Genomic DNA, 16,317 nt, shown 5'->3' on the forward strand with positions numbered 1-16,317 from the left:
TTGAGATTTAGCCCTTGCACTAAATCTCAAGAGCAGAATTTGGCGGCTATTGCAATATAGGAATTTTCCTTTTTGTATACAAAATATTCTACTAAATAGAGGTTTTTCCATTTTGAGGTTTCTCACATCGAGAGTGAGACCTCTTTCATTCTCTTCTCCATTCTTCTTCTTCTTCTTCTTCTTCTTCTCATTCTCGAGCTTTGTTCTTCTCTTTTTTCTGGTTTTTTACAGACTAGGAGGAAGCTGCTGGAGAGAGAGCTGGAGCATTGTCAAAGCATCATCTGGCTTATGTATTCTAGTTGAACTCCATTAATGGCTATAATAATTTCTCTATTTTTGAACATCAATATAAACTAGTTTCTTTATAATGTTGGAATGATATAGTACCTGATTCTATGATTTGAGCTTGAATGTTTAATTTGTTGTAACTTTGCGGTAGCATAGTTCGTTATCAAATTGTTCGACATATGTATATATTTTTAGTATCTTTGTTTATTGACTGGTCATCTTTGAGTGAATGTTGTGGTTTCAATTTGCTGAAAGTTAATTGGAGCTAGACCAGTGTTAAACAATGTGTGTTAGCTCAATCCTCATGTGGTTTAAGTTAATTTGCAGATGGGATAGGGATATTCACTTGCCTCACATAACCTCCACTAGAACCCGGGCATAATTTGGTATCCTTAGTTCAATTCCCCAAAGGAATAATGGGACATGAACAAGGATGTGAATGCACAAGCAGATTGGAAGATTCATGTGTATGATGTTGTTCTAGGTTTTTTGATATGTTTGTTATACAACTTTGCTATAGCATTCAAGCTGAAATTTAGGAGAAGGGAAATTGATTCCCAACATCCATAGCACTGATTATAGTTCTTTTGTGTTTTTTGATTTAGAATCTCTTATTTATTTCGCCTGTCTTTCCTTTATTAGTTTGTCTATCCATATATTTTTGCTAAATTTTGCTATAAATTAGTATTCTTTTTACATTGAGAGTCAAGGATAATTTTCTCCGTGGGAACGATATTCTACTTACTTTTTATTACTTGACTGCAACACGTGCACTTGCATATCATTTTTAGTTACAAGCATTCAGAAAGCTTCCTTCCTCATAAATTCAAAATCAAGTGGTTTGAGCTGGAGACTCAAATACCACTTCCTTCCACCGCTCCCTCGGAGCTCGCCAGAACTAGATCTCCATCTCAATTCTCAACCATCCTCTCTGCCAATGTTATCTAGACCTCTGATGTTGACAGCACTAAAAGGGAGTTGGTCTTCTTTTCCTCCCTTGTAGCTATTCCCCCCCAAAAAAAAAAAAAAAAAAAAGAATCCCCCTTAACCTCATCAATAAGTTTGTTCCCACCTTCTTGACTCCCTCCTTGTCGTCCCCTTTAATGTTGAAATCCTTGTTGCCATTAATTCCCACCGGCCCAGTCGTGCTCTTGTTTTGAATGGTTCTAGTATGGGTTTCTTCAAAACTTTCTGGAGCTTTTTGGAAGATGACCTCATTAATGCGATCCACACCTTTTTCTTCCATCCCTCCTAGCTTGCTTCTATTACCAAACCTTCCTTTGTCTCATATCCAAGAAGGTAAATGCCTCCTCCCTCTTTGACTTTTGGCCCATCTCTTTGTAATCTCCTCAACAAGTTTATAGCTCAAATCCTCGCAAATCGTATTCAGTTGGCCATTCCCTCCTTTTTTAACAAAAACCAATCTGCCTCTGTTGCAGGAAGGTCCATTGCTGACAATATTCTGCTTTGTGCGAAAATTGTTCAGGGGGTTTAATCACTCCTAAAAATTGATCTCAACAAAGCCTTTGACTCCATCCATTGGGACTTCATCCTTGATGTCCTAGTTCCAATAGGGTTCCCTCCCCCCATTTGTCCGTTGAGTTAAAGCATGTATCTCTCCTTCCTGTTTCTTCATAAACACTAATGGCTCCTCTGTCGGCTTCTTCCTCTCTTGTGTGGGTATTCGTCAAGGGTGCCTCCTAGCTCCCTTCCTCTTCTCCCATGGCCTTGAGGCCCTTTCTGTAATCATCCAATCCAAAATTGATTAGCACCTCATCCCTTGCATCATGAGGTGTAGAGCCCTCAATCTCTCTCACCTTGCCTTTGCTGACAATCTTATGATCTTCTGCAAAACTTTCCATCTCCTCCATTCTCTCTTTCCTTAACCTCTTCAAATCTCTCTCTGCTCTCTAGGTCATCCTCCAAAAATTCCTCCTTTTCCTGGCCAGTGTTTCTGAGTCCACTAAAGCCGCTCTCCTTCAGCTTAGAGGCTTCTTCTTTGGAACCTTTCCTATGTCCCACCTAGGTCCCCCTCTCATTCCTGATCGACTTATCAATCACTATTGCTTCCCCATGCTTGATTAGATAAGGAAGAAACTCCAACTATGGAAGGGTAAACTTCTGTCCTTGGGGGAAGGATGATCTTGATTAGATTGTCCTCCAATATTCCTACCTATACTAGTATGATATCTTCTCCCTCCCTAAAGCCACAAACTACTCTATTGAATCTGTCTTTTATGCTTTTCTTTGGAAAGGCAAAAAACTCTAGATTCCTCTACCCCATCTGTTGATCCTTGCTCTGCCATCCCAAATCAAAAGGTGACCTTAGCTTTCGTCAGATCTGTGACTACAATTGTGCCAATTTTTTAAAGCTCATCTAGAAGATCTCCACCAAGCATGACTACATTTGGGTCAACTAGGTTTACTTCCATTTTCTAAAAGAGAATTCCATTTGATTGCCTTCTCTCCCCCCTCACTCCACAAAATCCTTCTCGGGTGTGGGGGAAACTCCTTGTCCTCAAGCCCCTCACCCTTCCTATTATCTCCACCCATATTGCAATGGGGCCTCCGTTTATATCTAGCTTGACCCTTGGCATTCTTTGGGTATCCTTTGCAATCTCCTGAGTCCTCACCAGGTCTATGTTTCTTGTATCGCTAAGCGTGCCCTCCTCTTAGAGTTCATCTCTAATAATTCTTGCATTCTCATCTCCCCCTCTCCCCGAGGGTCACTCAGGTTGGTCCAACCTCCCCCCCAGCCCCCCTTGGTTCGACCAGCCTACTTGGTCACCTCCCCTAATTCCTCTACTAGGAACCTTGTCCGTACCCCCTCTCCTTTCATTGCTTTACTCCCCCCGATTTGGTTCAAAGGTCACATCCCCCGCCATGCCTTCGCCACTCAGAAAGCCCTTAACCACTGCCTCCCCACCAAGGATTTCCTCTTCCATTGGCAGCTAAACGTCAACATTTTGTGTTGGAACAGTCTTGAAGATGCAGGCACCCCCTCTTCTCTTCCCCCCTTCACTCACTTGTTATGGGCGAAAGCCATTATCATCATTTGGCCCCGCTCTAGGCATTTCCTGAATTCTCTAGGAATTGGATTTGGTTTTCGAGACATTTTGGAGGCACTTCTATCTGCATGTGGTAGGTAAATTGGTGCTCAATTTAATGATCTCTCACCTTTGGTGGGTGCAGAACTTGAGAAGATGGACCCTTAAATCTAGATCTCTCGACTTGATTTAGAGAGCCATCTGTTTTGATGTTCCCACTAGATTGCAGTTCACTCCCCCAGCCTCCCAGTTCTGGATACCCCAAGGAACAAGATTAGTGTTGTCTCCCGGGGATTGGGTGGTTCTTTTTTGCCAGCTCATAGGATGTAATCTCCCCTTCCCCCTGCTTCTCTTTCTTTTTCTTCCACTTCTCCTCTCTTGTGCATTCTCTTCCCCCTTTTTTGAGGGCTTTGGTTAATGACTATTTTATTCATCCAAAAAAAAAAGGGTTCCTTGGTCAAATTGATTTTGTGCTGTTGTTCATAATTATAGAACGTGACTTGTTGTCATTGACTAATAATCTGTAAGTCATTGCTGAACTGCTGCCTTAAATACTGATTGCTGGTATGTCATTTTTTGTGGTCTTTTTGCTGCTAGTGTAACTTGGTAATTTTTATCATCTATCTTTGAGTCTCAAAGATATTTTGGGGGTTACACATTCCTGTTGGTTAGAGTTTTCCCATGATCAGACTTGTGTGGATTGACAGTTTTTTGATAGTTATTGAATCCTGATATACAGTTTCTATTCTGTTGAATTAATGCACTGTGGAATCTGACCATTGGATGATTCTGATTTTCAGTTATTTTTGTGTGTTTAATTGGGAATTTAACCAAGTTCAACACTGCTCTATTGTGTGGTGTGAAGATCTAGCTTCTTTTGGGGCGCCCCCGGGGGGTGGGGGAGGATTTCTGAGTTTCCCCTAAAAATAATGCCACTCCTTGAGTTACTTAAAAATATATCAATGACACCCGTGCTATTAGGAAATCACAGTTTAAGTACTAGCATAAGCCAAAAACCCCATGCTTGACTCGTCTTCATCTTACTGTACATTTGCAACCACTCATCTTCTTACATTCTTGAGTCTTCATGATTTCTATTCTTCGATATATATATATATATATATATATATATATATATATATATATATATATATATATATATATATATATATATTTTAATTTATTTATTTATTTATTTTTCAATTTTTCTCTCCTTCTAAATAAAAATTAAGACTTACAGTGTTAGTAATAAGGGATTTGACTAATAAATTGGGTAACTCAGGGGGTGGCATTAATTTTGAGGATAACTCTACGGGTGGTGCTGAAAATTCCCCCCTCTTTTTTTCAATTCTGAAACATAGGTTCTAAAATGGTTCATTTATATATAATTTAATATATCCTTTCTCATTAGGTTGGAATTCAAATTTGAGGGATTGGTCTCTTGCAAACCTAGTTTTGGTGGTGATTTTGAATTGTTCGGAGATTTATTTTGGGGGTTATGGAAGTATCCTACTTACTGGTTTGAGTTCCTGCAGTTTTGCTTACGGATGTATAAATCTTCAATCCGTGTTTGTCATATTGAAGTTCTGCCCCTTCCCCCCCTCGTCCTTGGGGTTTATCTTTAGTAATTAAACCCTTGTTGGGCTAACAATTCCCTTTTTATCGTAGTTATGTTGTTGATGCTGCTGATCACGATAACTTGTCAATCTCAAAGAGCGAGCTTCATGACCTGCTGAGCAAGCCGTCACTGAGTGGCATCCCATTGCTGGTATTGGGGAACAAGGTTGACAAACCAGAATCTCTTTCTAAACAGGCTTTGACCGATCAAATGTAAGTGGAAATAGTTCTATTTTTTGGCGTGTGAAAGTGTAGCATAGCAAAATGTCCCCCCCCCCCCCCTCTTTCCGCCCAAAAAAAAAAACCCTCTTTTTCACCTAAAGAAATGGCTTGCCAACAATGTATCCCCTAGTTTTGGTTTTCTCAAAAAGCATGAACTCTTTGGAGGTAGGTACCATAAGAATCATTTGTTACTGATGTTCCGTTTGTGATATGCAGGGGACTGAAGTCGATAACTGATAGAGAAGTGTGCTGCTTTATGATCTCATGCAAGAACTCAACGAACATTGACTCCGTAATTGATTGGCTTGTAAAGCATTCCAAGTCAAAGAATTAAATTGAGGATATGTTTGCAGTGTGGAGTAACCGTGAAGATTTGAAGCTCTGGATTTGCATTTTGGTGGTGGAGTTGTTCTTGTCTAACCAGGCTCTGATTGTCTGACCAACTTCTTGGCGTATAGTGTTACTATAATACTAGGCTGTTTTGGTTGCTTCCTTTGTGATTGGTGGGGTGGGTTTCTGTTGCACTTAAACCTATCTTGTCTTTATGGGACCGGGGTGGTGATTGTTTGTTGTGTAATCAGACTGGCTGGTGTGAATATCATTTCCGTATTCCTTTTCGAGAATTTTGAATAGATGAATAAGGTTGCATTGTTTGTCAGACACTACACTCTCAGCAATGAGAAAAAAAATAGATGGGTTGTTGACAAGTGACCTTGTGCTGTTGTGAATTGCTTTAATGCACTGTGTAGCATATGGTCTATATCGAAACTTGTGGTTGAGATGAAATCTTGACCACTTGTTTTGTGCTAAGTGATTTTCTTTTTTGGGTAAAGTTTAACTACAAAACCAATGGTCGAGATTGCGTTTCGACCATAAGTTTCAATATGGACCGTAAGTTGCATGGTGTTGCACAACACCCATATAGAGCTCTGTGTTGTGTAAGCAGCAGATGAGTTATTATCTGATTCGTTTTGAGCTGATGTTGCCATGCTGCAATCGTTTCTTGAAGGCTGGAGCTAGCAGCTCAACTAGTTGGGGCAAGGTGAGTGAACTCTGCTGGAGGCGGAGCAAGGATTTTTATTTGTTGCAGCAAGTTGTCAGGATCTCGCCACGTATGAGAATAAATCTAATGGTTGCGAAGAAGAATGTTGGGTACTTATGTAAATACATTTTTTTTCTTCAATTCAAAGGTTTAATATTTTATAAATTCATAAAATAAAACCCCTAACTCTACCCGATTTAATCTTCCTTTCTCTCCGTTTGCACCAGCAACTCTACATTGGAACATCCCCTTCCCAGCTCCAATGTCCACCCCCAATCCTCCTTTCCATCCCAAGTATTGAACCCCATGCCCCACGCCAGTTTATACGATTCATATGGAAGGATTTATGTAGAAGTAGGGCATCCAAACATGGAGCCTTTTTCTTTTCATTCGAAAGCCCAGCCTTCTCTTTTTCTTGTGTTCTGATCTTCTTCATTGGAGTCAGAATTTGCTTTCTTATCAGCTGTTGCATTCCCATCCTTCTTGGCATTGTCTTGCTCAAAAGAATTGATCATTTTATCAAGGGATAATTACTGTTGCCCCCTTGTACTCTGATCTTATTACTACTTTATCCCCTCTACTTTTTAAAATTGCTAATCTAACCTTTAACTTTGTCTAAAATTACTAATGCCCCCTTCCGTTAAGCTCAGATAGTTTACTGATGATGTGGCATTTATATATTTTTTCAAAAATCCAAAAGTAACTCTACAATTATCTCTTTACTTATTTACTCTTTTGCAAGTTATAATACTATCCTAAACTAACTATGGAGAAAAATTAACTTTAAATTATTTTCTTTTCTAAAAAGAAACTACCGAATAAAGAAAATACTTGATTTTTCTTCTCTAAAAAGAAACTACCGAATAAAGAAAATACTTGATTTTTCTTTTCTAAAAAGAATTTGCCGAATAAAGGAAATATGTGATTAAATAAAACTTAAAATGGAAACTAAAATATTAGGAAATATCAAATGTAATTCAAAGTTGAAAATTGAAAATCTCCTAATATATGCTAACCATTGTACAAAGTGTGGTCCCACCAAAGCCAAAATTTATTGTAAAATATAAGATTTTAAGGATATAATTGACATTCAATATAGTTTTTAAAAATGAGGATAATGTCATATTTTTTAACTTCTTAATTTTAATGAAGGGCGAAATAGACATTACATATTTGATGTTAACAACCACTTAACACCGTTAGAAGTGAGGGGGGGCAACAGTAATTTCATAAAGAAAGAGGTTTGATTAGTAATAAAACCAAAGTACAAGGGGGCAATAGTAATTATTCCTTTTTTCAATAGTCTTAACCCATTAGAACTGCTATAACAAAAGTGTCAAAACCCCAATTACATACCTCAACACCGGCAGCAACATCACCAAAGGTGAATTCCTCTAAGACCTTTTTGAAATCTTTGTTAGAATCAGAATACCGAAGGCATCGTATAAGACAGACTAATATTAAGCAATAAGATAAAGAATCACAAAGTAAGATAGCCTTATATCAGAAGACTTACCTGTATGAAATAGAAGAAGCAAAAATAAAACAACACAAACTCGAATAGGGTGAATTGAGGTGTATGAACAATACTTTTCCTTAAGGTACTTGAATGCCCCATTAAGTGCAGACTGGGTTTGCCCTTGGCGTCCTCAGCTCCAAGATATAACAACTCCTTTAGGTTCTACTTGCGAAGGAGATATGAAGGTGGTATACAACAAAGTAAGGGAAGAAAACAAAACAAGAATTTTCTCCAAACACAAATTTTTCTACAATACCAGAGAGCAAACTCTTACTTTAATTTCTCATTATAAAATTTAGGTATTTGAACTACTATAAGACATGGCCAGTGATGATGAGACAACCACTGTTGATTCAACAATTTTTGGCAAAACTCCTCTAGGCAGGGTTGTACCAAACACCTAGAATGTCACCCCAATCCTGCCAACTAACGATTCTATTCCTACTAATGTCATCCCACCAGTGCATGTTCCACAATTTGCCATGGACAACATGTGGATCATGTTAGAATTTGACAAGATAATTCAATGGTCAGAATTTTAAAAGTTGGAAACAGATGATGTTGTTCACTCTAACTCAAATAGAGTTCGCCTTTTCTTTGACAGAACCAAAGTCGTCACAAACAAAGAGCCCAAAACTCGAGGCAAAGAGAATGGCATGGTTCGAGCTGATTATCAATGTAAGAACCAGATTCTAAATGCTCTCTCTTTGAACCTGTACAATGTGTATTACACGTTTGAGTATGCCTATATGATTTGGGATGCTCTCTTGAACAAATACACATTGGAGAATGCAAGATATGAAATCCCCCATAATCCTAACCCAAAAATCCATATTGTAGGTCTGAGAACCCGGAGTGCAGATAGAAGGCAACTGTGGGCCATCCAAATAGAAACCATTGGATTGGGACCATAACCAATGGAGGTGGATGGTGTTCTTGATGAAGCTGGTGAGTTATGGAAGTTTGGAAGAAAATCTTACTTGAACACTAACGGATGCGGTAGGTGGATCAAGAGTTCAATGGCAACACGTTTGGAAGGTCCCCTTAAATCAGGTAAGAACCCCCCCCCCCCTAAATGTGGTTTAAATATTGGAGAATAGCCAAGGGAAGAAACACCCCCAAAATGGGTCTTTGGGCGACCCACCCTAGAGAGCCCTACCCACTGCCCTCGAGTAAAAGGGTATTTTGGGGTTTTCGGTGTTTTAAACCCCTATTTAATGGTTTCTTCAACCTAATACATGTTATTTTACTCCTAAGCCGTTAGAGAACTCGTGGCAAAGAGGGAGAACGTTGTGGAGATCTTCCAGAGAGCTTTTCGTTCCTCAACTGAACTTTTCTAAGGTTAGCATATTCTTTCTTCTTCTTGCTATCTTTCCTTCTTGTTCTTCGCTGTTAGAAAATCCTTGTGGGGTGAGTTTTTATTTGAAAGAGACCCAAACCCTATCCCTATGTTGCTGTAGAGTGATTCCCCAGTCACTTTACTTCATCCGTTTTCTTTTTGGATAGATTTCAAATAAGATCTAAATTAAGATTTGATAGTTTTTTGTTTCGAATCAATTATTTGAATGCTTATCAGTGTTAGAACATGTTTTTAGATGATTTCAGAGTTTTCTACTTGCTTTGATTGAGTTTTAGAATCAAATCCCGAAGCTTATTGCGTTTTAGAGCAAGTTCTGTTTGCTTTAGGGCCTAGGTCTCCTGAGCAACCCATATGGGTACTATTTGGGTGATCTATACCCCCTCAAGTTGAATGGTCAAGGTCTCCTAGGCAGCCCCTACCTGTACCCATTACTATTCATGAGACCCCTACCTATCAATTTTAGTTTTGTTTCTATTTTCGACATATGACCTTGAGGGTTGTTTCTAACATTTAACAAACATTTAAATAAGACCATTTGGGGCATGTTAAAGCACTTTTGGGTTTCAGTGTTTCGCCACGTATACAAGGATATATCTAACGGTTGTGATAAAAGAAGTGGGGGCATCTAAGTAAATAGAGTGTCTTTTTTTTTTTTTTTGCATTCAAATATTTAATGTTTTGAATTTATAAATGAAACCCCTGGCTCTCCCGGCTCAACCCCTATTTCTCAAGCCGTAGATGTGAGTGGGTCTTCCACCTGCAAAATGGAAGATGAGAGATCGACTTTTTGTCTTCAAATTCGATCTCCAATCTTTACAATATGTTTTTCGAGAAAATTAAAAACAAAACCAATGAATTACCATCTATTTTTCATGTGTCACTAAAAACCTTAACCAAACCCTCCTTTGAAAGGAATTCCCAGGAAACAAAGTTAACTCGTGATCGGCAACCTAAAACCAGATAGTATACTCTCATATTTTAACCACAAAATCATTTGGAATCCACTGAGGGACGAGAAGGGTTTTAGGTTCCATACTGATGAAGCCAATGTGAATTGGGTTCTCCCTACCCTTGATTGTTGGGCCTCTGACTACCCTCATCTCCCCTGCTTCTGTCTTTAGAATTAGTTTAGAGCGATGCAACAAGAATATATCCTCTACTTCCTGTCCTCACTCTTCTCTTCTTCTCCTGCTCCCTCTTTGTTTTGCTTCTCTCTCTTCTCTACTTCCCTTATCTCCCCTGTCCCATTCTTCATCACAAACAACAACAGTAATAGAATGTCAGTGCCTTTGATCCTACCCATTATTTTCTCTCTCTCTCTCTCTCGTCTCTGTCTGTCTGTCTGTTGGTTCTATCGGCAAAACCGAACGCTTAAAGGGGGTTGTGTGTTTCAGTGGAAAACAAAATGTCAGAGTGGAATTTAAAATGATGAAGGTGCTGGAGAAGTAGAAGGGCAAGCTGACACGTAACGTTCATGCATGGTGATGAGGGTCTGCTGTTGATTTTCCGATCATGTCTCAGAAGATAGAAGACGGTGGATTCGTGTTGAGAGAGAGAGAAAGGAATGTAAACATGGATTTCACGGGATATAGGGTTGGTTTTGAGTTTTTTTTTAATTAGTAACCCGGTTTGGTTTAACTTGTCGATTCATTTTATCCGATCCGAATTCTTTGTAGCGGTTCTTTGTAGCCGGTTTAATGGAAAAACTCCATAAACTTTCAACGACTCTGATTAAACTGTATGACACGTGGCGGCCATCTAGAGCGGCCGCTGGGAGGCCGCTCCATTGATGGCCGCAGAGGATTGAAACCCCAACCTGTAAATAGGGTTTAACGAAAGAAAAAAAAAAAACCCTAATTTTCCCTCTTACTACCCTTGCCTAGACTGAATTTAAGAGTTTATTACTTTGGATTTGTTTTTCAAACTTTATAATTTCACAATACTTTTTGCCATCGCCCACTACTGGTCCACTATTTGATGTTATTCTTTAGGACCCTTAAACCCTGATGATTAGGTTGCTCAACTTGTAATTTGAAGTCAAATTTAATTTTTTTAGGGTGAAATCCGACCCCAAATGATTGAAGTACATCTCAATCTTAAATTCAGATTTTATTAAACCTTGTTGCAAATAGAGTTTCCTATTATGCAAAATTTGGAAACTTTGAAGTCTCAACAGCCTCATAAATGCTTCCGGAGTGATTGTTTTGGATTTGATTTATTTCAAGACACCTCAAACTTGTTGGATTTTGCAGAAGATTTATTGACGCCGCTCTTCTTCTATTTATAAAAAAGCCTTTAATGCCTTTGATGCCATGGCAGCTTCACTGCTTTCCTTCTTAGTCATCAAAGATTATCTTGACAATGGAAAGCAGTCCCCAAAAATGAAGACTTTCATTTTGTAAATTGTAAGAGTAATAGACCTTTGAATGTAAAAAAAGTAAATTGTATTTACATATGTACACCTATACATTCATTCTTATCACTATTGGTTTTTCTAATATATATATGACGAAATCTTAGTCGCTCTCTGCTGCAAATAAAAATTCACAATTTAATAACAAAACTTAATTTTTTAAGTGGAGGTCATGTAATTTATTGCATAATAGTTGGGGGAACCTAGTTTTATTTCCACCTCAATAATAATGTGTGCCATGAAAAAAAAAAGGGATAATTACTATTGCCCCCTTATACTTTGGTTTTATTACTAATCAAACCCCCTTCTTTGTGAAATTACTATTGCCCCCTCACTTCTAACGGTGTTAAGTGGCTGTTAACATCAAGTATGAAATGTCTATTTTGCCCTTAAAATTAAGAAGTAAAAAAATATGGCATTACCCTCATTTATAGAAACTATGTTGCATGTCAATTATATCCTTAAAATCTTGTATTTTAAAATTAGTTTTGAATTTGGTGGGACCACATATTTATGATTGTTGAAATTTTTACATTCCACTTAAATTTTTCATAATCACCATGATGTAAATTTTACAAACAAATTTAGCATATAAGATCTAATTGATAGAAAATTTGGTAACATACATAATGATCAACATATATTAGGTGATTTTCAATTTTCAGCTTTGAATTGAATTTAATTTTCTTAATATTTTTAGTTTCTATTTTTAGTTTTATTTAATTACATATTTCCTTTATTTGGTGATTTCTTTTTAGAGAAAAAAAATCACATCCTTCCTTTATTCGGTGGTTTTTAAAAAAAAGAAAAGAAAAGTGAAATTAAAGTTTATTTGTTCCTATTAAGGGTAGTATTATAACTTGAAAAAAGAGCAAATAAGTACAAAGATAATTGTAAGGTTATTTTTGGAATTTTGAAAAAATATATAGATGCCACATCATCAGTAAACTAATGGAGCTTAATTGTAGGGGGGCATTAGTAATTGTAGACAAAATTAAAGGTTGGAATAGTAATTTTAAAAAGTACAGGGGATAAAGTAGTAATAAAATCAAAGTACAAGGAGGCAACAGTAATTATCCCAAAAAAAAAATCACTTTTTAGTGGAACATCTTGCGTGTGCAGATTTGACACGTGTCATTTTTATCGAACCATTAAAAATTAAGGTATTTTGATAATTACATTGTTGAGTTAAAGAAACTTTTCAAATTTACAAGTTGAATCCCTTATTTTACCTAATACACTCGCAAGATCCCTATTTCATGATTTGGGGAAAAATCTAATTGCAACCCTACGCCCTGGGACAATGCACCACCAATGTCAGGACTCTTTCCTCTCCGGCTGCAATTAAAATGCCGAATAGGAAAAGATGAATCTACTCTAAGAATACAAAATGCATGTTCTTCTAGGGATTGAGAATTATACTGACAGTTACTTGTGAAAAAAGATGAACCCAAATTTGGAGTTTCAGAGAATCAAAGTTGGAGTTAAAGCTGGCCTGCAGGGAGAAGATTGGGTTGACAAAGAGAGAACAGAGAAAACAATGGCAGAGAAAGAGATGAGTCATCTCTTCTATCTCTTCAGTGCTTCTCTTCCTCAACTTTTAAATCCCATTAGTTCCATCTTTCGTCGTTGTCGGGGAAAGACTAGAAATCACATTTTACCCGCTCTATAAATCTCTAGAAGGAGCTTGGATATCGGTTGCCTTGGAGCTGGGTTTAGGAACTTGAAAGAGACGAAAGGGAGAAAGAGAAAGGGTCAGGCCTCATATTATGAATTTGTCAATGACTAGGGGTGGATTTTGTAAATTTGAGAATTTGTTTTGTTAAAGTAAATGACCTAATTACTAAAATATCCTTATCCGTCGGACTAAAAGGATAACACGTATTGCGGCTTGCGAGTTTGCGACGCTGAGCCTGCGTGGGAGATATCCATAACAGGCGCGAACAGAAACGAAAAGTGAAGCACCAAGTGAAGAGTGTAGAGAAGAGAAGAGTCTTTTGGGCTCAACCGCGCAAGCTCCCATGGAAGCTTCGATTAGGGGTCCTGCTCGCATTCCCATTTCAACGTTAGATCCAGATACAGAGAAGATTAAGCGGAAGCTCCTTCGGGTGGGTGTTTTCCCGACTCCCAAGATCGTCCACACCTTGCGCAAGAAAGAAATTCAGAAATCCGTCCGACACTCCAAGCGCATCGCCGACAAGAATAAAGCCCTTGGAGTTGAGAATCCCCTCTCTGAATCTCAGAAGCAGGCCTTCGCGGAAGAAGCTCTTTTCCAAGACATATCTCGTGAGTACAAAACCATTACCCGCTCCTTGAAAGCCAACCCAAGACCTGGAGATAAAACTGCTGTCCCGTTGGTTGGTTTACCTTGGGAGAGTTCGTCGAGGGCTGCTCTCAGAGAGCTCGAAAGTTCAAGCAAGGAGTACAATGGAGAGAAGGTTAAGGAGGAGCATTTGGAGGAATTCCGCCAAATTCTTTCCCATCGGAACCGTTCAAGCCTTCGGTGGCTTTTGGATGACGATATTGAGGAACGGTGTTGTCCCGAGTATATGCGTTCTCCTGCTAAACGTCGAGTGGGAGAAGCTGATGCAATTCATTTACTCGTAGACAGGTTTTTGGTCTTAGGCTCTCTTTTGGCATAGTTTATATTTATGAATAACTAATTATAGTAATAGGTTAGTGATAGACATTTTCGTTTGGTTTCTATTAGACATAATATATTCCATAACAAGAAATAGGTTTTTTACGAATAATGTATTATGTATCATCAGTTTGGTTTTCAGTGTACCTTGTAAAATAGAATCGGCTTTAGTTTTGATTTTTGCTAGCTTTTATTGGTTTGGGGTAGTTTTAATATTCTTGAAATATTCTTAAAGTGGAGGTAGGAAACAATATTGTTAGGGAGAGAAAAAAAAATAACGTTTTGTTCTAATTTTTGGTAACTTTATCTTTTTACTCTTATTTAAGTAGTAATTCAATGCATGTTCATTAATGGTACCCGTATAAATAAAAATTAATAGTTTATGGTGCTAAATCATAGGCTCTTTTTGGTATCAATTATCATTCTCAATTATGAGAATTTTTCATTATTTTAAATTGTTTGACATCTATTATCAATTTTATTTTTATTTAAAATAATAGAAAAACCTCCAAAATTCATAATAGACTTTTTGGATTATGGTGAGAATTTCATTTTCTTCATTTATGTGCAAGTTTACTTAAAGTTTTATAATTAAGATGAGGGTAAAATAGTCAATACACATTCTTTTATAAAAATCATACTTTTTCCCTCTTTTCGCACTTGCTCTCTATTATTTTTTAACAATTTTTTATTTTGACACCAAACTTATTTTTCATTTCATAATTTATTTTTGATAAAATTCACCAAACCATTTTTCATTCTTGACCAATAATGAATTATTTTACTTATTTCTTTTAAATAGGCATAATAGAGAATGATAATTGACACCAAAAAGAGCCATAAACAACTCTTGATCTATTTATGAATTTATGTTCTAATTGATTTATTTTGATGAGAAAATCATAAATAATACCAAATATATCTATTTATGTTTATAAGTCAAATAATCATAAATTTAAACTATACCAAAGAGAGCCTTATATAACCTCTTCTTTATTGTACTTAAGCATCCGTAGTTTTGTTTTCTGGCCGCCCCCGCCCCCCACCCCCCCTCCAAAAAAAAAAAAAAAAAAAAAAAGAGGATGTTTCACAAATAATATTTGTTGTTTACGTTGGATGTTTGATCTTGATAGGTTAAGTTCTACAGATCTTAGTTGGCGGGACTGGAAATTTTCTAGGTTGATGGGCCAATCGGGGTTGCAGTTTACTGAACGCCATGTACTTCACATTGTTGAAGGACTTGGGGCTATTGGTTGTTGGAAACATGCTCTATCTGTTGTGGAATGGGTGTATAATCGCAAAAATAATAAATGTTGCAAGAGCAGGTAGTTTCTCTGAAACTTTCAATGGACTATGAGGTTAAAATTTATTTTATTTGCTTACTTTGTTGCCATACATATCACTTTTGATCCTTTTTTGTGCTGTTTATGGATTTGGATTATAAACATGATTAATTGAGGGGTCTCAATGATGCCTGGTTGGCTGTAACTCACTTGGACCCAACCTGATCCTAACTTAAACCTGACCTTGATTTTTCAACCCAAGGACGAGGTTGGGCTTGCAAAAATCCTTGCGTTGAGAGGGTTTGGTTCAGCTCCGAAAAATCCTGGCGTTGGGACGGTTGGGTTTAGCTCTCAAGCTGAACCCAACCCATCTACTTCACATTGTTGAAGGACTTGGGGCTATTGGTTGTTGGAAACATGTTCTATCTATCGTGGATTGGGTATATAATCACAAAAATAACAAATGTTGCAAGAGCATGTAGTTTCTCTGTAACTTTTGACGGACTATGAGTTAAAATTTCTTTTAGTTGCATCGATAGTTGCGGTATACTTATTCACTTTTCATCCTTAGTTGCAGTATACTTATTCACTTTTCATCCTTCTTTGTGCTGTTTATGGATTTGGATAATAAACATGATTAATTTAGGGGTCTCAGTAATACCTGGTTGCCCTAACTCACCTGGATCCAACCTGATCCTAACTTGAACCTGACCTTGATTTTTCAACTCAAGGACGAGCTTGGGTTTGCAAAAATCCTGGCATTGGGAGGGTTGGGTTAAGCTCTCGAGCTGAGTCCAGCCTGCCTGCACCGTGTTGTGTGTTTTATAAATATAAATAAGTAAATAACTTATTTTATGACAACAATGCCGAACCCTGATTGGCTAA

At 37.6% G+C, this 16,317-nt stretch overlaps 1 protein-coding gene across 1 annotated transcript in view; it reads left to right on the forward strand.

The window, feature by feature from the left end:
* Positions 1-16,317, forward strand: part of DG1 (Tetratricopeptide repeat (TPR)-like superfamily protein) — a 76,765-nt gene that overhangs the window by 16,931 nt on the left and 43,517 nt on the right. Inside the window, exons 5-9 of the mRNA XM_089152846.1 lie at positions 5,004-5,165; positions 5,391-5,505; positions 6,100-6,216; positions 13,443-14,119; positions 15,283-15,474. Coding sequence (XP_089008972.1) covers positions 5,004-5,165; positions 5,391-5,505; positions 6,100-6,216; positions 13,443-14,119; positions 15,283-15,474 — 1,263 coding nt within the window. The remainder of the gene's footprint in view (positions 1-5,003; positions 5,166-5,390; positions 5,506-6,099; positions 6,217-13,442; positions 14,120-15,282; positions 15,475-16,317) is intronic.

The sequence above is a fragment of the Hakea prostrata genome, chromosome 4 (assembly GCF_041222555.1).
Source record: "Hakea prostrata isolate BN-2017 chromosome 4, UWA_Hpros_2, whole genome shotgun sequence".
In the NCBI taxonomy this organism is placed as follows: Eukaryota; Viridiplantae; Streptophyta; class Magnoliopsida; order Proteales; family Proteaceae; genus Hakea; species Hakea prostrata.